Below are 27,716 nucleotides of genomic sequence, written 5' to 3'. Positions count from 1 at the left end.
TATCATGCGAGAACAGTGAGTCATAACAGTATTGATCCATTCGTCCTATTTCAGGCCAACCCATGTCCTGTAATACATCTCTTCCACAAGTTGTGGCATTGCTTGCGTACGCAGTCAAACGTAGGTGGCTCCACTAATCAAGCCATATCAACTCCTTACTCGACCTGGAAATCTGCAAAAGACCTCTCTGGGCACTCCTCATTTGTCCCATCCACGCCCAGCTCCCAGCCTTGTCGTAGAACGAACCTGCCATCCACTCCCAGCTCCCAGCCGTACCGTAGAACGAACCTCCGATCCATGCCCAGCTCCCAGCCGTGCCGGAGATTGAACCAGGCAAAGTACCGGCTCGCCGTGTTCAGATCCTTCCCGAAGCAGTGGAACGCTGTCAGCGTGAAATTGGAGGCATGGCATCCGCCCGTTTTGTTGTGCGTGACTCGCCACTTCGTGGGGCAGCCTTCGCACTTGTACAGGACACTGCCATCGCGCGCTACTTCGGTCGGCTGCTCCCGCTCCACCGAACGTGATGGGTGGAAGATACGGCCGGAAGGCCAGGCTACTGCATTGTTGGGGCTCCAGATGGCTCTCAATATGCTGTAGAGAAGAAGAGGTTGCCGCCTCTTATGTGGACACCCCTGGATCTTAGTTACAATGTCCGTTGCGGTGGTGTGATGCGGACACAGTCTTATTGGGAGATCGGTAGGATATGTAGACACCAGGAATCCGTGGCGCAGTATCAAATTGCCGTCGATCCAGCTTGCGGTAGTGGTGAAGGTGTCCTGACGTCCGGCCAGATACACGGTCGAGACTTCGGGAATGGAAGCCTTCCGCTCGAAGGCGGTGGCAAGGTGGGCCAGCAGGAGGTTGTAGCCAGGAAGATAGTTAATGTAACCACCCTGGCAGGTTTTGCTCAGCTCGGTCGGGGTATGCCATGCAGGCGGGTCCGGGGGCGCGTGCAAGCTAACGCAGCTCTCGCAGAGCTCATAATGGGAATTTCCCATATCACGGTAGAGGAGCCTCAGGAGTGGCATGCGGCCCGCGGAGGAGAGCATGGGTTCAGCGGAGATAGAAGACCAAACTCTACGACCGTTTTCCTTCGTGAGATCTGAGTGTTTGGTCCACCATTGCGTCCCCAGGGCGGCAAGAACAAGCTTGCAGGTCAGCGTGAGGCAGACTGTAGCGTTGAGGGGGGCAAGTTCGGCGATCTCTATCAGGACCTCTGTCGGCAACTTCCCTATGAAAGTCAGTCGGTTTGTGTCGGACATGATCTCGCCGTCGCTCCGGCAAAGGTATGACTGCGGCACTTCTTGCTTCTTGGTTCGCTTTGGTGCCCGATTATTCTCCATTTCATCTTTCAACAGCGAGCTCCGAAACGCTCTTTTCCTGCGATCAATCTTTATTGGTCGTACACCCGAATCGTCAGCCATAACGAGCTTCTTGATATGACTTGCTGCACGAAACCAACATCTAGCCTTTCATGTGGAATGACAAATCTGGCATGTGCTGGGTATGCTAGGGGAATGATGAAGCGACTTTGTTGTTCCCTCGGTGCTTTATTACGCCTGTGGGCAAGGAGACGGCGGCGAGAGATGTGCTGTTCTGCGTCAGGGCTGTCTGTAGCAACAAAGACCCGACCTTTTAACGGTGCGTCTTTGCAAATTGAATATAACGTATCCCACAAGCGAATATCCTATATAAGCGAATGTCCCATTTTTTTACACCCCTTTTAATAAAATATAAGTTAATTTTATTATAATGTATTTAATATATTAAAATTAATCGGAATCCTTATCTTTAGATACTTTTATATTATTTTAATAAGTGCGCGTATTATACCCGGGTTTTTCGTAGATTTTATAGCGTTATAAGCGTATCTTAAACGTCCTCGTATAATTATTCCTCCGATACGATTCGTTTTATAATTATTTATTAACGTCTCTTTAAAACTATAAGTTTTTTCTAGTTTATATATAAAGTAATCCTTTGTTTTATAATCGTTTTTTTTTTTCGTACGGTGGCGCCGGTTAAATATTTTATTTACTTTTCGAAATATCGCATTCTTACTTTTTAAAAAAGTAACTCGGTATATATTATATATTATAACCTTTACGATTTAATTAAAACTAATTAAAATAAATATCGAAAAGTTATTTTAATATCGTATAATACGGTTTCGAACGTATTAAGTTTAAAATTAAGCCTTAATCGAATTATTTAAAGTTTTTAATTCTTAAGGAATAAATAGGCCGAAAAATATCCCCGGAGGTATTAAAATATATAGCTTTATATTTAATTATAAAATAATATATTTTAAATTATATAAAACGAGTCTTATCTTTTAAAAGCTTCTTTATATATTCGAAACGGTGAAAATCGCTTAAAACGCTTTTAAAAACGCTAATAAAAAGTCCTCCTTTAAGATATAAATAATATACGCCCGTATAAAATATTTAATTTCTTTCTTATACGCCCTTTTTAACGTATAAAAACAGCCGATATTAAAAAGCTAGAACTTATATAATAAATAAAAAAATATATAAAGTATAATAATCGAGTTCTTTTTATAATAAAGCTCGAAAGCTATTAAATAATAGCTTTCGTAGTCGTTTAAAACTAAGGGGCGATAATAACCTTTCGTATAAAACCTAATATATTAATTAAAGTATCGAATCTAGTCCTCGCTTCTTTTATTTATAGTCTAGCTATTTTTAATAATTACGATCACTTAATCCTTTAATAATAAGCTATTTTCATACTAAGAAGAAAAATACGTTTTCTTAATAAAGATAATATACAAAAGGATAATATAACCGTGTAATTCGATACTTTAAATAATTATAACTTATTTTTAATTCCTTTATTATATTACCCTAGGCGTTTTGTATTAATTAAAGGTGGTTATAATTATTTTAAACGAGATTTAATTTATAAAAAAGCCGGTTTTATTAAAGTTATAAATATCCTTTTTTTAAATCTCGTATTTATAAATTATATTTCATATAAAAATAAACTACGCGCGATACGCGTTAAGATTTTTATAAAAAACTTTTTAATAATCGATTCTTTAATTAAAACGTGTCTAGAGGTCTAGTTATTATTATATAAAGTTAAAAGCTTAGTTAATGTCGACGCGTCTCGCATTATATAAATTAAATAATCGATTCGCTATATCTTTTATACTACTTAGCCGAGGAAAAAATAATCGCGTATTTAAATTAATAATATATTAAATAATCGCATCTTTTTTAAAATTTAAAAGCTTTTAAGAATTTATAAATATTTTATATTATAAAGTTTTTAATAAAATATAATAAATTAATATAGCTTTTTATACGCTTAAAATTAAATCTTTTTAAAGCGTTTAAAGCGTTAACATTATATTACTTTCTTTTTAAAGTTATAACATTTTTAGACATAAAAGAATATAAAAAAAGGTTAAGGCTATAAGGAAATTTATAAAAGTGGGACATTCACTTGTAGGATACGTTAGCGATTCGCAGCGCGTCGACTTACAGCTGTGAATACTGCAGTGAGGAGCTGGGTGCCTTCAATAGGGTCTGGGGTTTGGCGGGGTAGACCCCTGAGACACGGTACTTATCATAGGTACTGCAAGCTCCTGCTCGAGCCACACCTGACTTCAAACTACAACGACTACAAAGACACTGAAGTAAGTACCTGACTTCACAAATTCATATGTTCACCAATAAAGCCACATTAGCTTAAAATGTAGAGCAGTGGTTTGTGGCATTTCGTTTTATCTCGGCAGTGCATATCCTCAGGATTATTGAATACGGCAATGAGGTGGACCCCTATCCACTATCACGAGATCAGATATCCCACCAAAGCCCACCTGGGGAAGCGAATGAGCACCTCTTTACGAAATGTATTCACCGTGTATCACCAGCTCGGGATCGTGTAGACCTCCAGAGGAAGATGCAAGTACACCGTGTCTGGTGAGAGCCGCAGCGGGCGTAGTCGAAACAGCCTACGGGCAACACCCCCGACCTTCCTCGTTGGGCGTACTGGAACAACACGATTGGCCGATTGGAGAGAAGCATAAAATTACGACCAATGATTACATGGCCTGGTCACCTTATTTGCGGGTATCTGACCTGGGGTTTTCTCAGGCTGGCAATGATCACATACTTCAACGCCGAGGTGTTAAGCTCGACCTGGATAGAGAGATCTCTTGTTGGCAAACCAAGGTGTACCTATATAGACTGCTTCTGTCACACACATGTAGATAATTATTATGACCCGATGCAAGTACTTGCTCAATGTAGATTCAATAAAGGCCCAAAAGCCAACGTGAAGTGTACGTGACGTGGTTCAACTTGTGTTGTAACCCACATCAGGCCCCAACAGCACAAACACCGGACGGATGAGGCACCACTGACCGCCCTCCGCCGAACAACAACAACAACTCGATTGAACCGGGACAAAACCGATTATCTCGCGTTCGATTCTGCCTTCACCACCTCCGTTTGTCCTAATCCGGAAAGGCGTCAATCTGTTTGGGTCGTGTTAGCTGCCTGGCCCCAAGTGAATCCCAAGTCGCGTGTATTTCCTCCACCACCGCCTCCAAAGAAACATACCCTCTTCCACACACCTTTCTGATTCCTCATCCTCGACACCCCAAACCAAAAGCACCAACCGAACGACCTTTTCTTCAAGACTCTACGACCACTCCAGCAACTCATTCCGTCACTAGTAATCCATTCATCATGAAGAACATCAAGAAGCTCGTCGCTACTCTGGCTACTGGCCTTGGCCTCGTCGTCGGCGCAGCCGTTCAGGGTAAGTTCAGCTCAGTTTCGTCTTGTGAACCAATTGCAGCATCTTTTTCCCTTCCCCTTCATCGTCGCAATGATGCTTCTATTTTTGTTTTGCATAAAAATCGGCATGACTTAGATTTCTTTGGTACGGCCTTGACAAGTCGCGACCAGGCCACACATCCCAGGCAGGGGTCGTTGCTGCATAACACAATTTTCTTGAAGCCTGTACTGACTCTCCCCAACCCCCAGACCAAGGCACTGGCCCTGGCTTCATCGGCTACGCCCATGACGGCACCAGCCAAGGCGCCCTGGACACTGTCGACCGCCAGATCCTGTCCGAGCCCCACGTCGCCGCCGGTGGCCAGCGCGGCGGCTCTGGTAGCCATCAGCCTCCTGGCTTCATCATGCAGCAGAAGGACGAGGGATCTACGCTGATCACTACCGTCACGACCACGGGCATCCTCACGCTGACGCTCGCCTCGGGCCAGGTGACCACCATCGACGGCCCCTACGCCGTCGAGTCGCGGATCACCGAGTTGGACGTCACTCTGGGCACCACGGCGACCGTCACTACCAGCCAGCTCCCCATGTCTGGTGCTGACTACGGTGCTTCTGCCACTACCTCTGCCTCTGCTGGCTCGACTGCCACCGTGACTGCCTCGTCTAGCAGCACCCAGAGCAGCAGCAGCGACTCATCCACCTCTTTCGCCACCACTGTCACCGCAACTTCTTCCTCCTCTGTTGCTTCTTCGTCTTCTACGACCACGGTTACTGCGACTACCGTCAGTGCTGCCAGCAGTTCCAGCGATTCGGCCGCCGAGAACAGCAGCACCACCAGCAGTGACGGCGACACCCCGGATGCCACGTCGGATCCCGCCGAGAGCGCGACTGCCACGAGCGACAAGCCCAGCGCAGCAGCTGAGAATTGCACGGGCCTGGCCATGCTCCAGAAGCTCATCGTTCTCTATTGCATCTTCCAATTCTGGCACATGACAGGCTTTGATCATGTCTACTGAGCGTTGGAAATGGGTCTCGCTAGGTTTATTCCACCTGGTTGATGGGGCATGATTGATGATGATTCACCTACTGCTAAGAAAGCACGGAATGGGGGAAAATGACACCTGAGTAAAACGTGCATTCGGCGTTTCTGGTTTTCGGTTATGGAAACAGCATATGGTTGTCCGCACATGGACACGGATGGACATGGATTGATTGCATTTTATGGCGTTCACTCGTATTCACTTGGCATGGGGAAATGATGGAACCACCCGACAAAAGGGAGGTTTCTATGCCCGCAACGTATTCTTGCTGGGCAGTGATGAATTGAGATGAATCCTAAGATAAATCTGCCAAAGTGGCTTTCTGAATTGTGATATGTGGTGGCTCGAAAAGCGGTGCAATGAATGGGCAAATTGAACAAAGCTTGACCCTCCATTTGCGCACATGGGGAGGAACAGTAAGTAAGTGATTTCCTTGCTTAAAAAGAATCATAGCCATGTGTATTATTGAAGTATATATCTCCTCTCGCTCCAACTCAACCGCCTTCTCAATCATACTCGCTCCCAAAAACTTGTCAACAGCAAAGCAAGTCGCCTGCCTCCATCCTCATCACTTGGTACTCCCCAGAAAGAGCACCCGATCGACGAGTTGATCCATGAACAATCATTCTCTCCACCTCTGCTGCTCCGTGGCATCCACCTCACAGCATCAACAAATCCCCATTGCTCCCCCCACCCTGCGCCGGCCGGAACACCTGCTGCGGCGCATACTGGTTGACCACGTACCCAGCCTCATGCCCGCCGCCGCCAAACGTAGAATCGCCGTTATCGTCATTCACGCCCATGGCGGCCATCTGCTGGGATCCTATACCAGCAAAGTAGGCATCGGCGTCATTGATGACGGACGAATCCGTGATGCCGCCCATGGCAGCCTGCTGCTGTTGCAGCTGCTGCATCTGTTGCTGCTGAGCGTAGTTGTCAGACCCCGCGAGACCGCCCTGGTTCGAGGTGCGGATGACGGCGGGCTGACCACCCATGCCGAGCATCGACAAGTGCTTCTGGGACTCGAACGTCGGCAGATTCTGGGATGTTGGGAGACGATCCTTCTGGAGGGCGGGGCTCTCCGGCAAGCGGCGGGGCCGCGCCGAGCGGAACACGGTCTGTACGGGCTTGAGGTAGATGGTGGCGAGGGTGCCGACGTTGAGGCACATCTCCTCGAGCGTCTGGGGGTCGAGCTTCTCCGACTCGGCCGTGATAGGCGGCTTCTCGCCCATGACGATCTGCTTGGCGACGTTCATGTCCGTCGACAGCAGGCGCCAGTACATGTAGGCGCGGTCGCGCAGGTCCGGGTTGTCCGTCTCCTCGGTCGCCCACTTGAGCACCTTGGGCACCAGGTCCTGGCCCTTGGTCGGCCGCTGGATGAAGAGCTTGACCGTCGCCGTCAGCAGCGCCAGCTGCACCTCGACCGGCTCCTCGGCGAACGAGTACAGGAAATCCTCGAGCAGCACGTCCGAGTTCTCGATGCGCGCCGCGTACTGCCCGATGACCCACACCATGGCCGCCTTGGCCTCGGGCTCGTCCAGGCTGTCGAGGTTCTCACAGAGCGTGCCGATGATGGACTCGTACTGGTTCGGGTACTTGCGGAATATGTTGCGGATCACCACCGTCGCTTCCTGCACAATATACGGGACCTTGGTGGCGACCAGCTCGAGGAGTAGGTTGATGCACCGACGAGCAGCGGGCTCAATCTTAATGGCCAGCTTTCCGATGGCGCGGACTGCTTTGCGGACGAAGTGTACGTCCACCTCAGTAGCGTATTCGCGTAGTTCCGTCAGCACTTCGTCGATGTTCTTCTCATTGGCCAACATAAAAATCAACTCAAGCTTGGTAACCTTGACGTAAATGGGATCGTTATATTTGCAGAAGAATACACGGATGTCGTTTCGTAACACCTCTGGTCGTCTCTGCAGGATGAGCAAAGCATTTCGAAGTGCCAGATATTGCACTTCAGGCCCCTTGGCTAGTAGAGTTACCAATGGCGGTGATAACTTTCGACATAAAGCCGAGATTTGCTTCTCCTCGGCAATATAGTTCATGAGGTAGAGTATCACCCGTATACACGTCAAAACGACTGCCGAGTTAGAGTGTGATAGTCGCGGCGCTATCCGTTCGGCGAGGAGAGTAGCCTCTCCAGGTTCTTGTGGCACGTAAGACATCAAAGCCTCAAGGATATATGTTTGGCCCCATCTGCAGCGTGTTAGTTTCTATCTCCCCCTCTCAGCCTGTGGAGGATACTAACTCGGAACAATCGGGCAGGATAGCCACCATTTTGGAAGCATTGCTGTAGTCGATGGTGAGTTTAATAGCATCACTTTCTCTCCCAAATGTCCATCAGGCCGGCTAATGCACTCGCAACAACGGTCGGGTTGTCGTCTCTCAGCAGAGAGTTGAGACGCTCGATCAGGTCCGAGTGTTCTACCATGTGCCTGTCATGGTCGTACAGCTTGGCTACGCAAAAGGCCGCGGTCTTTCGGACGTAAGGGTCTGCGTCGCGCAGCATCTGTTTGACAATCGGAACTGTGGCCTCGACGAATTCTTTGACGTGGACGTAGGACATGGTGCGGAGGGTGAGAGCTCTAACAAGAGGGTTCGAGTCTTCCATATCCTATTCGACTGTCAGCGCATGTCTTCGCTCCCCTTCGGTGTAACCGGCATACCTGTTCCAGAACCGGGATGGCCTTCACAGCCAACTCTGGCTTCATTCTTGCGTAGTTAACCAGAAATAAGTAGCACCTGTCCTCTCCAGTCAGCGCGTTCCTCCTTCCTTCGTTCTGATGCCTGTGTAGCTCACATCTTCTTGATCTCGAGGTTCGGTATGTTCATGCATTGTATTATGTCGGGAACAGCTGGACCATTTCGTTGTTGCTCATGGTCATGTTTGCGACAATCTTCTTGAGAGCAATCTTCTTTTGCGTAAAGTTCTTGTCCTTCTTGCCACCGCTGTTCAACTCGAGGCGTAGTTCGGCCACCTTGCCCTGCATTGTCATAGGTCGTGAGCCATAGTAGGACGGGGGACGTATGCGACAAACATGATTGTGGAAGCAATAGGAGAGAGGGTAGTGGGTTCATGGTGTGTGGCATGGGGTGTTGCGATCGACTAGGACAGCTTTCAAGCTTGCGCCTGGGAACCGGGAAAGAGCTTTGGATGGTGTACGGAGGTCAAGGAGTGGGTTAGGGAAAGTACAGAGGAGTTGAAGATGGCAGTTCAACGACCAGAGGCACAAGACCTCGCGATCAGCCAGGAATCGAGGTAATCGGGTGGGGGAAGACAATTGATATCAATGTGATTCGAGACAAGCAATATGACATCAATGACGGCCATCGTATGTCTCGGGAAGAATAAATGAAAGATTGGCTTACTCGAGCGAACAGCTTCGAGTCTCCTCCTACTTGAGGGTTAGACATTGCGAAGGAGGTGTAGACACCAAATAGAAGCTTGTTTCTTGGTATCTGCTATTGTACGGACGGTCGTCCTTTTTCCGGCTAACTAGTTGGCTGAAGGCGCTGATCGCTAACTATTGAACAGATGGATGCGATTCGGGGTGACTCTCCCAGGATGCGACTGCAAGGTAGACCGCTAGTCCCCTATGGTGCAGTGATCTAGGTAAGGAGGAGTGTCACAGGCTGTCTAGGCCTTGTGTATCGGGATAGAAGGGGTGGCGGGATGCGACAGGGAGGTCGTGGAGGGGTAGTCGAGCAACGTCGCGTCACATGCGCATCGTCTGGTTCGTCGAATCGTCCAACGGCTGGTCAGATCAGATCGCGGGATCCTGCTCGGTCGGGGTATCGCTCGTCAAGAACTGCGGCTGCAAGTTATCGGCATCGTCGAAGGAATATAGAGGTAGATGTTGATTGCCAGAAACCAGAAACAATTGCTCCTTGCCCGATTTTCGACATCGAAATTCCGGCCGGACCGTTCCTTCTCCACCAAATCCGCCCGAGCAGCGACCTGCATGTCCTAGGGGGCAGAAGCTAGGGAATGCACCGTTCAACTCTATCAGGCATGGGGGAAGCCCGCTAGTACTTGCATATGGCCCATGCTTCATTGCTTGGCAGGACAGGACAAGTCAGGACAGGACAGCACCCCTGATTTCTCCCACTGTATGGGATGAGCATCTCAGAGATACCAACAAGTGCCAATTTGATGCGCATACCAAAAGTAGTGAATGCCTCAGGAATCATACCTCTGTACAATTAGACTAAGTAGAGTCAAGAAGCAGCATTTCTGCGGAGAGACTCTTTTGTTGCCCTGTTCGTTGTCGGCCCTTGTCGTCCCTTGTCGAGACTCCAGAAAAGGAAAGAGAACGACGAGCACAGGGATTTGGTTGAGGTATCCGCTAACTTTTTGTTCCCTGATCCCCACTTCTAGCACAAGGCTGCTGCTACAGGCGCATTGGAGCCTCAAGCTCGGATTCTTTTCTTCTTGACAGCTTCAACATCATCCGTCGCATATCAAAACCACAAAAGCCACCCGTCTTATCAAGAATTCTTACTGGCTCGGTAACATATTGAAGAAAAATGGCGTCAAACACACCCATTGCCACGTATGTGTCATTGCACTCCGACACATACACTCCCTGGCTTGGTTGGTGAATTTTGCTTTGCTAACGTGAAACCGCGATTTCTTTCTTGGAAAACAGTGTCTACGTGCGCAACCTCGAGGAGCGCGTCAAGCCGGAACCTCTGAAAGTCGCTCTCGATGCCATCTTCTCCGAGTACGGCACCATCATCGACATCGTCGCCAAGACGAACCTGAAGGCCAAGGGCCAGGCCTTCATCGTCTTCGAGAAGCCCGAGTCGGCCCTCCAGGCCATCGAGGAGGTCCAGGGCTTCGAGCTCTTCGACAAGCCCATGCAGCTCGCCCTCGCCCGCACTAGAAGTGACGCCACCGTCCAGAAGACCGGCAACGACGAGGAGTTCGAGCTCCACAAGCGCAGGCGTGTCGCTGAGAAGGGTATGTACATTCAGGAAGCTGGCTACGAGATTATCTCAGAACATTGGAAACTGACACGTCTCCCTCCACAGACAAGAAGAGGGCCGCCGAAGCCGCCGAGGAGCAGAAGCGCCTCAAGCGCCCCGGCGCCGCCGCGCCCACCGACGCCAACCGTCCCGCGAAGACGTCGCGCGGTGGCCTCAAGTCGACCGGTCCGACCGCCAACACGGTGGTGCCCGATGAGTACCTGCCGCCCAACAAGATCCTGTTCGTGCAGAACCTGCCAGACGACTACGACATCGACTTGCTTACGGGCATCTTCGGCCGCTTCGAGGGCTTCCGCGAGGTGCGCCTGGTGCCCGGCCGCCGCGGCATCGCCTTCGTCGAGTACGAGGCCGAGGCCGGCGCCATCTCGGCCAAGGAGCAGACGGCCGGCATGGCGCTGGGCGAGAGCAACAAATTGATGAAGGTTACGTACCAGAGACAGTAGAGAGGCTTAGCAGACCAATAGTAGTAGTTGCTGTACGCTTTTTACTGCGATAATGATACCCATGAATAAGACCCAGTTACATTCTGTTGCAGAGCTTCAGGCCAATGATGCGGCACTATGTTGTCAGGGGTGAGGTTGAAATAAGGATAAAGCTTTTATTATATGATGCAGATTTTGTAACGGTGTTTGGACATAGCCCTAGCTGTTTGCTAACATCTCATGGGCTCTGATGATCCGAGTTAATGGCGATAACTGTTCTGAGCCTTGGTGCTTACTTTCGGTTTCATCCAATGCTATATCGACTTGTAACTCCTTTGTTCACTCCAGCCATCCTCCCACTTTCTCTTGAGAAGGTCGTATTCCCCAATACAGAGCAGCGCACCGCTACTCCTAGGACCTTGCCTATACCTAATGACAATCTTCCCCGCTAGATCATCCGGCAACCTCAGATGGAAATCATGCAACCTCCGCGCGACCGGTACCGTCGGTATCCCCACCAACTCTTCCTCCGTAGGCACCTCAACAGCCACGGCGGGGTCCGTGATCCTACTAATACTCCTAACGTCATCGCCCCCTCCCCCCTCCTCGAGCCGGATAACTTCGCGCACGACGATCGCCGCCACCTCCGTATCCCAGATCCCCTCCTTGTGCGGCTTGAACCCCAAAAACCGCAGCGCGTGCAGCCGCACCCGCCGCGCCCGGCACTTGAGCGCCGTGTAGTACAGCGGCGGGATCCAGCCCATGTCGGCCGTCGACTGCGCGATCTTGCTCGTGTACTGCACCAGCGGGTTGTAGTGCGCCTCGTAGCGGACCAGGCGGCGCAGCTCGCTCGAGTGCCGCACAATGGCCAGGAAGCTGGCCGCGTGGGCGTCGTACACGGCTTCGGCTTCGGTTTCGTCGGCCGTGAGGCACACGGCTGCCATGATCTGTGCTTGGTGGTACATGCTGAGAAGCAGCAGGTAGCCGTAGTGCGTGAAGGGGCTTAGCGTGCTCTTCATCAGGCTGCGGGACGCCGTGTAGGTGCTGTGCCAGGTATGAAGACCGGTGAGGATCTTGATTTGCCGCCTCGTCAACTTCCTCTTCTCGATGTCGCTGTGTTTGGTGTTTCCGCTGCTGCTGGTGCTGGTGCGTAGTCGCCGGCTATCCTCGGCCAGGTAAAGGACGTCGTTGAACAGCTGGTCAAGATGCTGCCGGGCCTCGGTGACGGTGTGAAAAGTAAAGCTCGGCAGCGGCGTCGTCGTGATGCGCATCACGAGGCGCGGGTACGGCATCCCCTGTGCGCCGTGTAGATTGGCCTGCACGAGCAGCTTGGTGAGGGTATCGGCGATCCACTCATCCACAAAGTCGCGCGGCGGCTTGAGCACGAGGACGGGCTCGTCGCCGTCGAGCGCATACCCCTGAAACTCGCCGAGGAGCTTCAGTCCGCTGTGCAGATGCGCGATGCCGATGTTGTACCGACTATTCAAGAACTCGAGGTTGGCGAACACCAGACACGCGATCAGGGCCACGCGGATGGAGGCGGCACTGCTGCTTTTTCCGGCGGTGGCGAGATGGGGTTGCAGTTGCTGGATAGCCTTGCTGTACTGCACGAGGGTGAACTCGTCGCTTTTGTCCAACACGCAACGATCTTCCCCAGAGGGGGGTACCGACGACAACAACGGGTCGACGTCGCTACTGTTGATCACGTTCTTCTGGTGCGTCGAGCTCAGTGCCAGCGACGCGTGCATAATGGCTGGCTCGTTGAGGCAGGCCTGGGGCAGCAGCTGCGACCAGAACGTAATACAAAAGATGCCTTGCAGCTTCGTTGCGGCCTTGCACGAGAACCACTCGAAGCAGTCCTGCTCGGCGGCGGTAATCTTGCTGCTGCTGCCGCCCCCGATTGGGGAGAGCCCGCGGTGTGGCAGTACCGCCTCGCAGGGCCGGGGCCCGGCCGGACGGGAGCCGAAGCCGTTGCCGCCGCCGCCCCAGACGCCGTAGCCGTCGCAGACGCGGCCGGTGGAGAAGCAGCGGTCGCAGGCGGGCCGGCCTTCGTCACACTTGACTTTACGTATCCTACCATTTGAGGTTGTGGTGAGTAAAGGTGCTCCTCTCCCAAAAGGGGTAATTTGACGAGGAAGGGGGGCGACTCACTTGCATTTCCGACAGCCTGATTTCACTTTTAGCCTGCGAGGTTTGGAAGTCACCGGAGGCATATTCCTTGCAGATCTATAGATTGCCGACCAGATATTACATCCAATCACCCAACCGAGCACTACACAGGTAAGTAACCACCACTTATCGTTAGCGATCTGCGTGTGTAGCCAGCGGACCTTCCAGCGGATATTCAGGCAGGAAAGGTATAAAATAGTCACTAGGGAGATACGGTCAGAGCAGAAGTCAGAGATGCGTTCTCAGCTCTCTCATCACTCGTCTTACTCCCTGAACAAGATAGTGGAGTAAGCTGACTTGTACGTCACTGGTCTGCTCGCAAACATCATCTTCTGATTGGCCACTGTCGAGCTTTAGCGACAGCCCCTAAATATGCCTAGTGTACTCCGTATCCTTCCTACTACTGAGTGAGTTTGTCCCTCTTTTAGCAGGCGGCATGCCATTGTAGTCTGCATGCGAGGTCAAATTCACAATGAATAAGAAGTTGTTCGGCCAATTTGATATTGTTCTAAGGAGGCTGGCCCGAATGCGGCCAAATGACGTTGGACTGGAAATAGCTGTCCGAGTTTAAACATTGGAGTTTGGGATGAAAGAGGATCATTGATTGGGCTGTACCGCCACATGTGGCTGACGTCAGCTATGGTTGTTGTGGCTATGAGCTGATACAGGCTTAGCTGATCAACTACCACACCACCTTGTTCCATTGTGCGCATCCAGCCTTGCAACGATCATTTGATCGCCTACGATACTACCAGACCCAAACAAACCAAAATGTCGACTACGACTACGACCACGATACCGACATGGGTCGCCGACCTCCAGTCACCGCCGCCGGCCAAATCAAAGAATGGCAGCATTCCTGACCCGCCGGGTTATCCGTCTCAATTAAGCGGCAGCTCCAAGGTAAATACATCGTCATATTACCCAGACTACCTGTTCTTTCGGCGCAAAGCAGACCTACTCGAACTCTACCTGTACTTGATTGCTAACCAACACTTCTTCCCCGCCCGCAGGATAAGAAAGCCAAGTCCTCGACCGCCGTCGCCCCGCGCAAGCAGCCCACCACGGACGAGATGGACACGCTGAAGCTCAAGAAGGCGTGGGAGGTGGCGCTGGGCCCGCTCAAGAACCTGCCGATGACGGCCGTCATGATGTACATGTCGGGCAACTCGCTGCAGATCTTCAGCATCATGATGGTTTTCATGGCCTTCAAGAACCCCATCCTCGGCATCCTCGGCACCCAGCAGGCCTTCGAGCGCTTCGAGAGCGAGACCAACAAAGGGCGGCTCATCCAGGTCAAGCTGGCGTATATCGCGGCCCAGCTGGTCGCGCTGGCGCTGGGCGTGTGGAAGGTGAACGGGATGGGCTTGTTACCGTACGTTACATTATGGCTGCTTTCTTCTTCATTCTCCATCTTTTTCGAGTGCCTTGTGTCGTTCTGTTCTGTTCAGTTACTAACTCGCTCCTTCTCACAGCACGACAAGATCAGATTGGTTGGCATGGGAAGCCCAGGAGGGTTCCCATAGATCATGCGGTTCCGGGTCTATGGTGAGGTGTATTGGTCTACCAGAGACATACGTTGAATAGAAGAAGCAAAAACAAAAACAGCCTTTGCCCAAATCAATCAATTTACCCAGCCTTGTTTTGCGCACTCTGTCCGCCTTGCAAGCACATTCTACCTACCCTGAATTTCTCTTTTTTCTGAACGCAGTTCCATGTTAGATTTTCTTTCTCTCCATCGCCAACATCCCGACAATGAAGTTCAGTCGTCTTGCTCTGGACTGCGGGGACTGGACCCAGCAACAGCACCAATGTCACTTCTGGGGCTCCCATCTGCGTTGGGGTGGCTGGTCTCTTGAGGCGGCCCTAGATGGTCAAACTCGTTAATGTGATGCCATGGCTCGTCGCTTGGTTGCGTATTGTGCCAGCTCGAGAGGGTCGTGCGGTCTTGATGGCTTGTGACCCCATTCGGGCTGGAGACGGGTCGCCAGTCGTTGACAAGAGCAGCTCTAGATGTTCGACGATTCGTCCACTCCTGGCGGCTGACGACAACAGGAGGTGGACCGGCCAGCTCCCTGGGTAATGGCGCCTCGGGCTGCAGTGATGTGTTATTGGTCAACGAGGCGGCGGGCATCATCGTGGACTGGTGCATGTTAGGTTCAACGACCCTGGGAATCTGAGCCAGATCAGCTGCTGAGTTGGTGGTCTCCAGCACACCATTGTGTGTAATGGCAGGGGAGTTGGTGATGGTACCCGGCACATGGACGGTGGCCCCATGGCGTGGGACAGTGTTGTCTCCGTTGATTTGAGGTATTCCATTCACCCGTTGTGGGATATCTTGAGTCATGATTGTGTCAGTGGCATCATCAGACTCTTCCAATGTAGATACCTGGGACCCCTGTGCTGCCTTGTTGTTGAGGTCAGCCACCTTCGGATACCCTCAGAGCCATGGATGGAACTATTTACTCACATGAGGGGACTCGTCCATGACCACTTCAGTGACCTGGTAGGGTGTTGGGATTGGCAATGATTTGTTTTGTAGGAAGCGAATGGTTAGGCCCTTGGTGCATTGTTATTATTCCTCGAGATTTGTTCTGCAGCGAAACAGTAGTCCCTTTTGATACTTGGTAAGAAAGAACAAATATTATCAAGTCCATACTTAAGCGCTGCATCAAGCACCCTTGCAGTCTTATATACAGTATGATAGCCGCTCTTAACATGGACTTGAAGCTGCCAAGCATGTTTGTGATGTCAGGAGACACCTGCCGGCTGCCTGCAGAAGGCCTAAACCAGTTATTTGCACAGGTCCGGTCGATCTCAATCATATTCGCGCCGCCGCCGCCTGAAAATTCATATCATATATCACCGGGGCAAATGCGATACAACGTTGCGGCATGAGTATGCGAGAAGAAGAAAAAACCGTTAGAACGCCCTGGATCTTTTGTGACGCCGATCTTTCGTCAAACGTCCGCCATTTGACAAGCAGGGCATCTGGGGTCGGTGCGACGTGACCGCGGCCGCTCAGTGGACGGGGGACGCCTCCGTGGCTGCTGCTGCTCAACCACCCCCGCGGGTTAATGACGGCACCGCTGATTGGCACGGGATTCAGCCACAGGGCGACACCGAGACGTCATCGTCTGCAGCACAGCAGGTTCAGGATCGTCCCTACACCGAAATAGAACCCCGCGTTCCGATGGGGTAATCATATCGGCAATGGAAACGGGGCGGGCTGGCGGGGGCAAGGTTAGGCGAGATACGCTCTTCGTAATCATCATCACACAGAGAATCGTCTAGGAACACGACGAAAAGGGGAAATCGCATTGACGATCCCGGATTCCCCGTCACGCTTCACGTGGCACGTGGTTCCTGCCGGGGCGCTTGCCGGCTGAGCCGCCCCGGGGATGGGTTCTTAATTGAAAAAGATCTTCGCTCCTTATCCGGCGACTAACCATGCGCCACCGCCCTCCGGATCGGATGGTATGTATGTGTCCCACGTCATTCATGGTACTAGCAGAGGTCGCTGCAGGGAATATACCCTCACGTGGTCTTGGATTTTGGCCACCAGCAAAGACTGGCATAGCTTACTGCGAACGGCAGCGGAAGAGGTGCAGACAGCTTTCACAGCAAAAATCGAGCTGATGCGTAGGTACGGCACGGGTCATACATAATATAGGGAGGCTTTTATGTGTTTCGATGGCAATGGGATGTAATATGTTTGCTTCCAACGTAAGTATATAATAGGGCAATAATATATGCGTGAGTTGTCCATTTCTGCCGGGCTGACCTGGTATATGAATCAAAGTTGAAGAGGATCACCAGCGAGCAAAGCTAGCAGAGATCAGACGTTCCAAGGTGATAGCCAAGTTCATATATCTTGTATGAGACTAGTATTCACCCAAAAGCACCAGTCTCTGGCAGGGCTACCCAGTCCCATCTGATATGGAGACTGACACCAGGAATTTATAAGGGGTGTACACAGCCTCGAGCACTCTTACCAACAATCGAACGTTCAATTTGGGCAGACCATTCCACTTTCATACACTGGTTACTCGTGGCGGCTGTAGCGGCCCGGAGAAGGCCGTTGGATATGGTTTCCACCTTAAGAGTGTCACAGAGATTACTCTTCCATATGTTGCGCAAGTAGGTACACGTGAAGACAAAGGAAAGAAGCATGTAGACTTCACTAATGAATTGAACTTTTAGTATTCTGTAGCCAGGATGACCAGAAGCGAGGCTAGGCAGTCGTCCCAACCGATCGTTGACACCGCCTAGGGACGTAAAGAGAGTAGAGGGAGCAGTGAGGCATCAAAGTGAAAACCTAGCTCATTCGAGACAGAAAATTAGGCATTAGGAATCCGATTCCGATTCCGACTCCGACGAATACTCTGAATCCGACAAACACTTCAGGCTGCGTTGAGAAGGACTCAAGGGCCAAGGCCATCGTCCGAGCTCCTTTCGTTTGGCCTCCAGTGAAGAGATAACCGCGGACGTTGTCCATCCCGTATGTTGTTCCAAGTACATAAAAATGCCGGGGTGGCCAGACCGATAGGCATGGTGAAATGCTTTATCAAATCCACTAACTCCCGGGTAGATGCTTTCCCCCCTCTCCCCCCCCCACTTTCAACAAAAATGTTCAGGATGTCCAACTGGCCATGCCGTGCGGCCTGATCAACAGCGAAGTCCAGCTCGCCCCATCCCCTGGTTTGGTTGAGTTTGAAGCCGTGGGCGAGTAACATGATAACGATCTCAACATTACCATTTGCCAACGCTTGTTCCATAGGCGAACATGCGTACGATTTCTCTGGGGGATCCACATCAGCCCCGTTCTCGATAAGAAGTTGGGTGAGTGATGTCCCCTTATGGCAGGCGTAGGATAGAATAGAGTACTTAAGCCAAATGTTGGCCCCAGAAGCATTCACGTCTGCTCTCTGTTCAATCCACCACCGAGCAAATTCCATCTGATCTGTTTCAAGGGCAGAAATCAGGGGGGTAGTAATATGTTCTTCGCGTTGCTCATTGATTTTAGCCCTAGCAGCCACAACCTGCTGAATCAAGAACAGATCCGCGCCAGACTCTATCAGAGGCACAAGTAGAGGTCTTGAACATCGCTTCTGGTGGCCTGAACTTCGGTTGATCGGTATTCCCAGCTCGAGAAGTTCTCTGAACAAAGTCAAAGCAACTTTGTCATGTTCCTCATCGTCCAAGAGTCCCGCCGCAGGGCCAGCAGTGACCAGTTTCCTTGCATCTCTGGGAGTCTTGGTAGTCCATAGGGTGGCCTCGAGCACAGTCAAGGTCAGCCCGTTTACGCAGGGATCTGCTCCCCTCTGAAGAAGAAAATGCACCAATTGGTACCTATCCTTGGATGCAGAAAGGAGTGCGTCGATGAGCAGAGTGTTCCCATCTTCGTCATGTTCTGAATGAATACCCATGCCCGCAGGAAGTAGGGACTCGATAGATTTAAGGCTGAAACCATGTTTTATGGCATTTCTGAGGGTGTCGTATGGAAAGATGATGGATAGTAGAGCGCAGGGATGTGCTGAAGGATCTGCCTGTAGATTGATTTGCTGCTGACAATGGTGCAATACAAAATCTTGGCATGACCTTGCATTCAATGCCGATAGTCTCTCCCATATGCCCTTGACATCAGTATTTAAAAGGATGGCGACGGTGGCCGTTTGTTCCTCTTCGTTGTCGGGTCGTGAAATATGCAGATAACTTTCGCGCCGTCTCAGATCCCATATATGCGACACAGCCATTAGTGTGTTAGTTATATGTCGAGGCTCGTATAAATTGTAGCTGAGAAGGACACCAAGTAAACGTATGTTGCATCTGCTAGCCGCCCGACTTAGTGGATCCAGGGAGTGACCCCACTGGTACAAATGCCGGGGCACATCAACCCAACTGATCCTTGGGAGAAGCTTGACCTCATGATCCACACCAATATTCAAGAAGAGTGTAGATGCCTCGGCGTCGCCTTGTCCAACAACTTCCATTAGAGCCATTTGTTGTAGTCGGTCCCGTTCACGTGGTGTATGATCGTGAAGTGCGCCCATAAACTGCTGCAAAGATTCGTGCCCACTCTTAGCAGCCATAACACATGCCCAGATTGGCACAAAATACTTCATCCATATGCTGCTTAATTGCGGCGCTGCTGAGAACAAATGCCGATGCGAATCCAACGTATCGCTTTCAGCCATAGAAGATGGAGAGCAAAGAAAAGTCCAACCCGCAGGTAGTAGCTCGGCACTTGGGGGTACTCAATCGGCAATTTTAGGGTATAAGTGTATCCCTACTTCCAAGAGCCAATGTATGACCTCCACACAATTCTTATAGCACTTCGGGATATACATGCCAAAGATAATGTCCAAGTCCAGGTGTGAGATAGGGTGGCGTACGGATAGTCGTAACAAAAGCTTCATGGAGGCGAGGAGGTTATCCCTGGTAAGGTTATAGGAGAGACTGGAAGAATCTATGCCTACTCTTCGACATGCTTCTGAGAGTATCAGCGGATGTCCATGGCCGATACAGGTATGCCACAAAGCCATCATACGTTCTGGAGTATCTTCATCTCCCTTGATGATGGCGGTTAGGAGATGCTCTTCTAAAAGAGGACGTAGCTAGTCATCGGGGTAAATTCCTAGAGCCACTTCCATTGAAACTCTGAAGGCTTTTTTGTTTCTCATGAAAGAGCCATAGTATAGATTGATCCAGACAGCAGCAGCAGCAGGTCGTTTCAGACGGAAGAACTGCTGTAGTAGTATCGGGTCGGCAACGTCAGCAATCCAATTTTCCACTGGGCGCTGGATCGTGTCATTGTAGAAGTTGCTTTTGTTGGTAAGCTGAACGCAAGCTGTTTCGAGTACGGCGATAGAGGCGCTCATTCCAAAAGTCCGAGGTTGCAGAGATGGCTGGCTGCTGGTGGGTGGCCTATAGTTGCTGATCATATAGGCCAGACTATGCAGAGCACCGGCAATCATAAATTTCTGGTCTGTAGATAACATTTCGCCTTCCCCTATCGTCCAAGTTAGAGCGAGGTCTAAACAGGGAGTCGATTGACACTTACAATGATGACGGAGAAGCCGCATAAGTTCCTGGGATAGCACATTTTTACGGAGTTTGCCATATACTTGAGTGATGGGGTTGTTGACGATGTTCTGGATGATGATTTCGTCCGTATTTATCGTCTCAGGGAACATCTGACTGTGGCTTAGTAGAGGGCGGAGAGGCGGCATGAGAGCAATTTTGCTGTTTTCCGTTGATCCAGCAACAAGAATCGAAGAGAGAGCAGTTTCAGGAGCACCGGTAGAAATCAGAGATCCTCTGGGAGTAGTAGCAGGCCCGATACCTCCCTTGGGGGTTATCTGGAGGTAGCTGGGAAGTTCTTTACAAGTGCCTTGTTCGAGTTTAGTCTGGCTTGTCTAATACACGTTTCTGGATTGAGAAATAAATCTCTTGGGTCGAGCATGGCTGCTACTCACTGGGCTTGAGTCTCCCACGGGTAAGTTCTCTGCGCTCTCGTCGGATGTTCTTTGAAACAAGCCTGTAGTCCAGAGGCTTCCCAGACAGATGCACGACACAGTCTATCCCTTGCTGCCTGTGTCTGTCGAGTATCTGGCTGACGAGAATCCATTAACCCGCTTCCAGTTTCTTACGAAACGTAAAGTGCTCCCGGAGAACGACCTCGTAAGTCTTAACACTGGAATAGACAGTTGGATTTTGCAATGCAGGTGTAATGAGTGCAGAGACTTACTTAGTCACGGGAAATTTGAAGTCGACCACCATCTTGTCTCTCACTGCAGCCAGGCTCATCCCCTCTGTCAAAAATAGCCTTCGAAACGTTTCCTTGTGATGATCCCAAATACTAAAGTCCTTGAGGTCATTGGCACATCTGATAGTCAATGCAGATGACATGATGAACACGTTTCTCGCTGGTAGCGGCTGAGGTGGAATGAAAAGAGGATCGGAAGAAGAAAGGGTAGTAGGGAGACAAACTACTAGGAGGTTTGACAATCGCGGACGATGACGGGGTCGTGTTGAGTGTTCTGGGAAGACGGGTCTCAGTCTCAAGCATGGTGGGAAATCCAACTATTTACTCGTTTGGGCTTTGCCCAGAACAAGGCGGACAGGCCAGCCTAGCGTGTCAGACGCGAAGCTGCTTTCGGAATGCCGAGAGAAGCTGCACATCATGCTTCGAAACGCCCAGAATCTGGCCAATGGCTGGCTTGTCTGAGTCTGTACCCTGTTAGCAATATGAATTGAGTCGCTGATGCTTCTCGAGCCACAGTCCAGCCTATGAGGTGCAGTCCCTGCATGCCGTTGCACATGAGTCAATGCGGTGGACGTCCAATATCTGACCTATGATGACGCCATGATTTAAAACAAACGCCACGCCACGGCGAGAAGTCCTACGACCTACCGCAAAGGCTTAGTCAGTGAACTACAGGGCCGAGGCTGGACGTTGACAAAAATCTGTCCAATCATAGAAGGAGACAACCCAGCAGGTCACCAATCTATCCAACCATAGAAGGAGACCACCCGGCAGGTCACTAATCTACCCAATCAACATCGCCAGCCTTCTCTTCTCATGACCTGTCTCAAGCATGAGTTCGGTCAGGTGCATACTGTGGTGGCCTTCCGGATTATGGCAACACTGCCGTTGAGGGCCACCACTTGCGCGACGCCCGACAACTAGTTTGCTTCCTCCCATGGATAAAAATAATGAATTCCCGCCGCCAAAAAGTTGTCCCATACGACCAATGCATCAGTCTATTTCCCTCAAGCAACAAAGCTCCAATACACCTAATATCACACACAGTGAACAACTCCCAATCCTCAACTTTCCCAGCCAGAATGTGAGCTCCTCGGGTTTCCCTGGCAGAGATAGCACTGACTGCCCATAGGTCTTCCGTCAACACCACCGACGCCGTCTACGGCTCCCAGTCCCGTCGAGGCGCATCATCCCCCAAGCCCTCTCCCAGCAGCAGTGGTCACCACGGCGCCTCCAAGTCCTCCGGCAAGAACAAGCACAAGTCAGGCAAGGGAAAGAAGTCCAAGAAGACGGAGGCCGAGAAGAAGCAACAGCAGGAAGAAGACCTCCTCGGGAGTGGGCAGCCAGTTCGATTAGTAAGTCTAGCACAGGGATTCAAGTGTAAATCCTTATCCAAAATCAGCAGAGTACCTACTTACGGCGGCGCCTGCAATGACTGAATCAGTCTCCCACTAGTTGTGGCAGGGGAGCATGATGGGGAGGTTAGGCCTTCCAGCGGGAGGCCATCAGATATATGAGATGAATTATCCTTGGCTTGGTGTTGTTGTTTTTGAACGCAGATTGAAGTAGTTCGTATACTGGTTACTAGCCAAAATGAAAAGGAGACCTACCTATACAATCCAGCTCCTTTGCCGCTTCGAACGTGACTAACCAGCACCACACATAAATCAAAGCCAACTCAACCATGACTGTGTGTTATTCCGAGTCACTCAACGTAAATGTGACTGGATCAACTCAAGAACCCATCTTGTAAGTCCCCATGCGTCATGGTTATGACAGAAGTCTCCTCTGAAACTACGAACTATAAAGGGGCCCGAAGTGGGGTCATCAAAGGTGCAAACAGTGAGGAAAAGGATGGAATCAACACAAGACCTTCCATCTTGAGAACCGGCTACACAGCACTGATCAACTTGTCTGTTCTGACGAGTCCGTATAACTTGCTTGATCACCGAACGATTAGAACTCAGGTACTATCCCTCCATCGAGGTCGAGGTGGCTTTCTCGAATCCCTGGACAATATTCCATGTCCCTGCACAAGTTGCATCAGATTCAGTACTTGTCTGGTTGAATACAACTAGCCAGGCAAATCATTTGGCGATTGATTTCCGAAACTAACAGAGACGGTATCTGGGGAAGATCGACGATGGGCTCCGCGATTTCCTGTTTCGGGCCAGTCTGTAACCTCACTGGCAGGAAACCACGTCAACACTCCTCTCGCAAAAGATATCCCAGTCGCACGCAACAGAAGCACCACTACCGGTCTTCCCATCGGAGCCCCAACTCCCATCGTATTTATCGGTATAAGTACAGTCATTCCAGCCACGACGTCAGTCGCAAATCATCCCAGTCAATACCATCATCTCTCGTACCACTTCTACCACGTCCTTCACGTCCTTCACGTCCTTCACGTCCACGACGCCCACAACCACCACCAAAACCATAAACAACGGGACCGAGTTGTGGAAGACGCATCTTCCATATGCGTATATAAGTCCCGATAATCTAGTCCTCTTCAACTATTCAGCGTTTGGCCGGTGTTTCGCGAGCATCAGTGGAGTGGCATAGGGCTGGCATTAAACAGCGGTTTCCAAGTTTCCGTCTCAAACAGGTAGGTATTTAGGACTTGCTGCGAAGCTTCTCAAGCTTTGCTGGATATAGAGGGATACAAGGTGTAATAGCAGGTATTGTGTTGTTAAACTATGTATGTATTACAGAAGAAAATAGGCCTAGGTGATTGAGTACGGGCAAGTAGAGCGTCAGAGAGAAACGAGGGCTTAGACTGGAGTCAGGCCACGAAGTTTACTAATAAAACATGATGGGGGTCGTCACTGATTACGTTATCGAATTAATATGGGTTGTTTGAATTCGTTTTGCTTGAGACCAAATGCCATCTAGAACGCCGGGCCTGAGTTGAGCCAGTCGCAGACCAGTGTGTATATCATCCAATGATAATCCTCCGCTGAAAATAGGGATTCTTTTTTCCCTTGATTGCCTCTGGCAATATAAAATCCAAAATCCATCATATATCCATCCGTCATGTCCGTCATATCCATCATATCCAACAAGGGTATCATCCAAAATAGCAACGCTCATAGCTTCCCAAAAGCTCCATGTAGTCAGCACACAGGTTATGTGCATAAAAAAAGAAGAACAGTAGCACCAGGATGTCCAAAACTTTCACATCCTGTGAGATTGTGCACACACTGTGGGCGTGTAGATGTATAGCCGTGCAGAAGCGTAGGCGTGCATATCTGTAGGAGTGCAAAAGTGCAGATGTGTAGATTTGTGGGTGGTGATCAAATCCATGTTGTTATGATCAAGCTTTGCCTCTCCACTGAGTACCGTTGACAATCTGTAGTGGTTGTGGAGTCTTCTGTAGTTGGTTGGGACCCTTCTTGGTAGGTGTGTTCTTGGGCGCAGTGGGAGAAACTGGAGCAGTTTGAAGCTTTCTCCAGGGCCCTTGTGTTGGAGAAGAGGTAGTAGAAGACATTGTCTTCGGTGAAGTAGTAGTTGTAGCATTGGCATTGGAATTCGCAGTTGGCTTGCTGCTGGTTTTGGTCTGATCGTTTGCTCCATCAAGATTGAGAGCTTTGTAGGCTTGGTTGACCTCGCGGTGGAATTGCGAGGCAGAAGAAGAGCACTGTTGTGGCTGATCTGGCTTGTTGCAACGGGAAGAAGCTTGTTGGCTTCCCCGTCTGAATTGGTTGAGTTTGTTGATCTGCTTCTGGAACACCGTACACTTCTGTTGGATGTGTGCTCGTAGGGTAGCGAGACTGGCGCCTGTGAGCTGGCGTGGCTCTTGTGGTTCCCGCTCTCCTCGTCCGGGCTTCTTGAAGGGGATGAGGAGATGGACGGGAACGACGTAGATGCGCTGGATGTAGATCCAGGACGCCTTGGGCTTGGGCATGGTGCGCCCGTTGCGGAGCTCCAAGATCTGGCAGGACTTATCATTGTTGCTGTCCGAGTCCGAGCCGGAGCTGCTGCTGCTGCTCTCAGAGCCACGGAAAGATCGGAAGTCTTCGACTTTCTTGTACCGATGGCACGACTGCTTCCATGGTGGAAGGAAGTTGGTCTCCTCGCTGGCACTGAAGGCCGAGACGGGAGTGATGAGGCAATGATCTGAGTCCTTGAGCCTCTGAAGGATCACACAGGGATGATTGGTGGCCTTGTGAGGGATCTCCTTTGACTTGATGAGGTTGTGGTAGTCCTCGTTATTGTATCTCTCACAGGATGTGAGAAAGGCAAGATGGCCAGCTTCCCAGTGAGTCTGAGGACGTTTGGATTGCCATTGCCGTTGGTTGTTGTTGTTCTTGGTGTGGTTGTTTGGAGAGCAAGAGCCTCGGGTGTTGTAGCTGGAGTTATAGGTATATGCAGCCATTGTGAAAAGCTGAGAGCTATCAAGATGGTAATAGAGATAGAGAGACTCTGATGGGATGAGATAGATAGCTGTGCAGCTCAAGAGCTTGCAGTAGGTAAGCTGAGTAGAAGAGAGAGTTGAAGTCAAGGTATCGAAGTGATATGACAAGTGAAGGTATCTCGGTGAGCTCTGAAGAATATCTCCGAGTAATGGTTTGTTGGGATGGAAAGATTGAATCGGGTCAGGAAAGAAAATAAGCCCTATTTATACTGGCGAAGAAAAACCCGTCCCCACAACCATCTTGTAATGTTTAAGGCAGCCGTATATTAGACTTTCATCATAGTTGGGATCGATGTCGGGCCATGGTTGAGTGCTAGATGTCGAAGACTTTCAGCCTGATGGAAAAGCTGGGGACCGAAGAGTTTGATACTGACAGTTCGGGTCAGCCATGGATCATATCTGTATCATCTACGTTGTCTGCTTTGCTTCAACTGTGGGGAGGGAGGGGGGTGTTGTAAGTGCCAGTCGCCATAACATCTTCGGGTGAGCACACGAGCAAATCCATACTTGGCTCGTTAGAATTACGGTGTGATATGAAATTGTTGCTTTCCTGACAGTAGAAAGCTGCGTCGAGGGGGTACGGGTGTGGAAGAACTGTTGGCACCATAATCTGTACGAAGTGCTATCTTATGGCTCGATCGCTATATTGCATGACTCGTGATCGGCAACTTCACGCTGCTGAAAGTTAAACTCAAAAAGTATATAAAAGGCAAACAACCAACGAGGACAGGATGCAGTAGCAACTCGCTAAATGGCCCAAGTGTGTGGCTCAACATGGACCGTAGCATATTGTGTGAATCGGTAATTTGCCTTCTATTCGACCTATTTGTATATTCCAAATATTGCACTCGACTTCGGTTGACCTGACATGTGCATAGCATCGTGGTAACGTAGCAGAAAGCACTGGTTTGGGTGGGACCACAGTGAAAAGCCCGACCTTGCAAGTGGCCATCACCATCAAAGTTTGCCGCGAAGAAGAGAAAACCAGGAGAAGTGAGCTTGGACTGAAAGTAATACTGCATTCTTGCTCTACCGGATTGTTGCCAAACTTAGAGCAGCCAGCGAATAGTGGGTTCATAGGGAGTCGAATCGTGCTGAGGGCCTTGCAGGTTTGAAGCTGTGATTCGGCCCTGTCCCGAGATGTCGTCCGACAAAAGCTCCGCCAACCTGGACCGACAGTAGTGAGGTGTGTCCCGTATTGTTGGCAATCGTCCCGATAAGACCCAGAAGCTCTCGTCGCATTGAGCATATAGAAAGACAGAAACGATGTTGCCTGCTAAGATTAAGCCCTGTCTCGTGGTGAATTCGAAAACATGATGCTTTGAGTACGAAGCGTAACTTCATACAGATGATCGTTTGATGAGTGAACCAGCGTAATATAACCCAAGTACCAACTTGCAATGGGCGAAGGAATGCGAAAGCCCGCAGTCGGAGCGAATATCGCACGAGTAATTTCTTCTCCGGTGACGCAATGAGACGACCCGAAGACTCGAAGGATTGATCGCCGCCGCAAACCCCTTTGTCCGTCGTGACCTTGTCACCGGGGGCTGGTCCGGAGTGACGGACCGGCTCGAGCTTCGCTTGGATACGTGTCGAGTAGCCCTACCCGCAAAGCGATGACTTCCGTATTGGAGACCTGTTGGCAATTGACTTGGAACTGCGCAGCGTGTGGACCTTCCAGAGCTCTGGCTCGCATGCCATGATGGATGGCCACAACCATGCATCTATGGTGTACAGATGATTCGTTGGAGGAACCTGAAGTACAGGCAATGGTCACTGTTGGGGATTGGCTGGAAAATAAATTTCGATCACCGATAGCCGTCGCAGTAAACGCAGTTGTATCGCATGCTGAGGGTTGTATTCGTCATGAAGATGTGCTATGTTTGGGTAATGCGTGGGACGCTAGCATCTTCTCTGTATGGTGGGATATGAGGGCTCAGCATCCATCAATTGCAGATTGATGGACGAGGAAACCCCATTGATTTGCTTGGTATCCGTAAGCTGGCAGCATTTGCCGAGGTGCATTCCTGCTTGTCTCGAGTGGGCTGCCTGTGGTGAGATGATGTAATACTTTTACATGATGCCGCCGAGTCACTGTCGAATATCCGGAAGCGAGCGGCAATCTGTATG

At 50.3% G+C, this 27,716-nt stretch overlaps 12 protein-coding genes across 12 annotated transcripts; 3 read left to right on the top strand and 9 right to left on the bottom strand.

Moving 5' to 3' along the window:
• Positions 1-155: 155 nt before the first annotated feature.
• PG994_013515 (uncharacterized protein) lies at positions 156-1,343 on the bottom strand (the record flags this gene model as incomplete). The annotated part of the gene is made up of 1 exon (XM_066864924.1): positions 156-1,343. One exon carries the CDS (start codon positions 1,341-1,343, stop codon positions 156-158), a length of 1,188 nt encoding a protein of 395 aa, XP_066709885.1.
• A 3,143-nt stretch (positions 1,344-4,486) lies between these two features.
• Positions 4,487-5,779, bottom strand: PG994_013514 (uncharacterized protein; the record flags this gene model as incomplete). The annotated part of the gene is made up of 3 exons (XM_066864923.1): positions 4,487-4,507; positions 5,006-5,373; positions 5,554-5,779. The coding sequence occupies 3 exons, from the start codon at positions 5,777-5,779 to the stop codon at positions 4,487-4,489; spliced, it is 615 nt and encodes a 204-aa protein (XP_066709884.1).
• Positions 5,780-6,471: 692 nt separating this feature from the next.
• Positions 6,472-8,532, bottom strand: PG994_013513 (AP-2 adaptor complex- beta-adaptin subunit; the record flags this gene model as incomplete). The annotated part of the gene is made up of 4 exons (XM_066864922.1): positions 6,472-8,017; positions 8,070-8,111; positions 8,143-8,435; positions 8,488-8,532. The coding sequence occupies 4 exons, from the start codon at positions 8,530-8,532 to the stop codon at positions 6,472-6,474; spliced, it is 1,926 nt and encodes a 641-aa protein (XP_066709883.1).
• A 129-nt stretch (positions 8,533-8,661) lies between these two features.
• Positions 8,662-9,235, bottom strand: PG994_013512 (uncharacterized protein; the record flags this gene model as incomplete). The annotated part of the gene is made up of 2 exons (XM_066864921.1): positions 8,662-8,805; positions 9,191-9,235. The coding sequence occupies 2 exons, from the start codon at positions 9,233-9,235 to the stop codon at positions 8,662-8,664; spliced, it is 189 nt and encodes a 62-aa protein (XP_066709882.1).
• Positions 9,236-10,348: 1,113 nt separating this feature from the next.
• Positions 10,349-11,253, top strand: PG994_013511 (uncharacterized protein; the record flags this gene model as incomplete). The annotated part of the gene is made up of 3 exons (XM_066864920.1): positions 10,349-10,374; positions 10,471-10,784; positions 10,856-11,253. The coding sequence occupies 3 exons, from the start codon at positions 10,349-10,351 to the stop codon at positions 11,251-11,253; spliced, it is 738 nt and encodes a 245-aa protein (XP_066709881.1).
• A 293-nt stretch (positions 11,254-11,546) lies between these two features.
• Positions 11,547-13,445, bottom strand: PG994_013510 (C6 zinc finger domain-containing protein; the record flags this gene model as incomplete). Its single annotated transcript, XM_066864919.1, has 2 exons — positions 11,547-13,305; positions 13,384-13,445. The coding sequence occupies 2 exons, from the start codon at positions 13,443-13,445 to the stop codon at positions 11,547-11,549; spliced, it is 1,821 nt and encodes a 606-aa protein (XP_066709880.1).
• Positions 13,446-14,172: 727 nt separating this feature from the next.
• PG994_013509 (uncharacterized protein) lies at positions 14,173-14,927 on the top strand (the record flags this gene model as incomplete). Its single annotated transcript, XM_066864918.1, has 2 exons — positions 14,173-14,304; positions 14,415-14,927. 2 exons carry the CDS (start codon positions 14,173-14,175, stop codon positions 14,925-14,927), a joined length of 645 nt encoding a protein of 214 aa, XP_066709879.1.
• A 236-nt stretch (positions 14,928-15,163) lies between these two features.
• On the bottom strand, positions 15,164-15,748 carry PG994_013508 (uncharacterized protein; the record flags this gene model as incomplete). Its single annotated transcript, XM_066864917.1, has 1 exon — positions 15,164-15,748. One exon carries the CDS (start codon positions 15,746-15,748, stop codon positions 15,164-15,166), a length of 585 nt encoding a protein of 194 aa, XP_066709878.1.
• Positions 15,749-17,825: 2,077 nt separating this feature from the next.
• Positions 17,826-19,454, bottom strand: PG994_013507 (uncharacterized protein; the record flags this gene model as incomplete). The annotated part of the gene is made up of 1 exon (XM_066864916.1): positions 17,826-19,454. The coding sequence occupies one exon, from the start codon at positions 19,452-19,454 to the stop codon at positions 17,826-17,828; it is 1,629 nt and encodes a 542-aa protein (XP_066709877.1).
• A 564-nt stretch (positions 19,455-20,018) lies between these two features.
• PG994_013506 (uncharacterized protein) lies at positions 20,019-21,312 on the bottom strand (the record flags this gene model as incomplete). The annotated part of the gene is made up of 4 exons (XM_066864915.1): positions 20,019-20,413; positions 20,465-20,794; positions 21,054-21,097; positions 21,152-21,312. 4 exons carry the CDS (start codon positions 21,310-21,312, stop codon positions 20,019-20,021), a joined length of 930 nt encoding a protein of 309 aa, XP_066709876.1.
• An 807-nt stretch (positions 21,313-22,119) lies between these two features.
• PG994_013505 (uncharacterized protein) lies at positions 22,120-23,670 on the top strand (the record flags this gene model as incomplete). Its single annotated transcript, XM_066864914.1, has 5 exons — positions 22,120-22,253; positions 22,302-22,524; positions 22,909-22,918; positions 22,979-23,095; positions 23,288-23,670. The coding sequence occupies 5 exons, from the start codon at positions 22,120-22,122 to the stop codon at positions 23,668-23,670; spliced, it is 867 nt and encodes a 288-aa protein (XP_066709875.1).
• Positions 23,671-24,485: 815 nt separating this feature from the next.
• Positions 24,486-25,547, bottom strand: PG994_013504 (uncharacterized protein; the record flags this gene model as incomplete). Its single annotated transcript, XM_066864913.1, has 1 exon — positions 24,486-25,547. The coding sequence occupies one exon, from the start codon at positions 25,545-25,547 to the stop codon at positions 24,486-24,488; it is 1,062 nt and encodes a 353-aa protein (XP_066709874.1).
• Positions 25,548-27,716: the final 2,169 nt, after the last annotated feature.

This window comes from Apiospora phragmitis, assembly GCF_038363925.1.
Source record: "Apiospora phragmitis strain CBS 135458 chromosome Unknown utg000011l:1.0-3236445.0:1.0-3240683.0, whole genome shotgun sequence".
In the NCBI taxonomy this organism is placed as follows: domain Eukaryota; kingdom Fungi; phylum Ascomycota; class Sordariomycetes; order Amphisphaeriales; family Apiosporaceae; genus Apiospora; species Apiospora phragmitis.
This window is presented reverse-complemented; position numbering and strand designations above follow the sequence as displayed.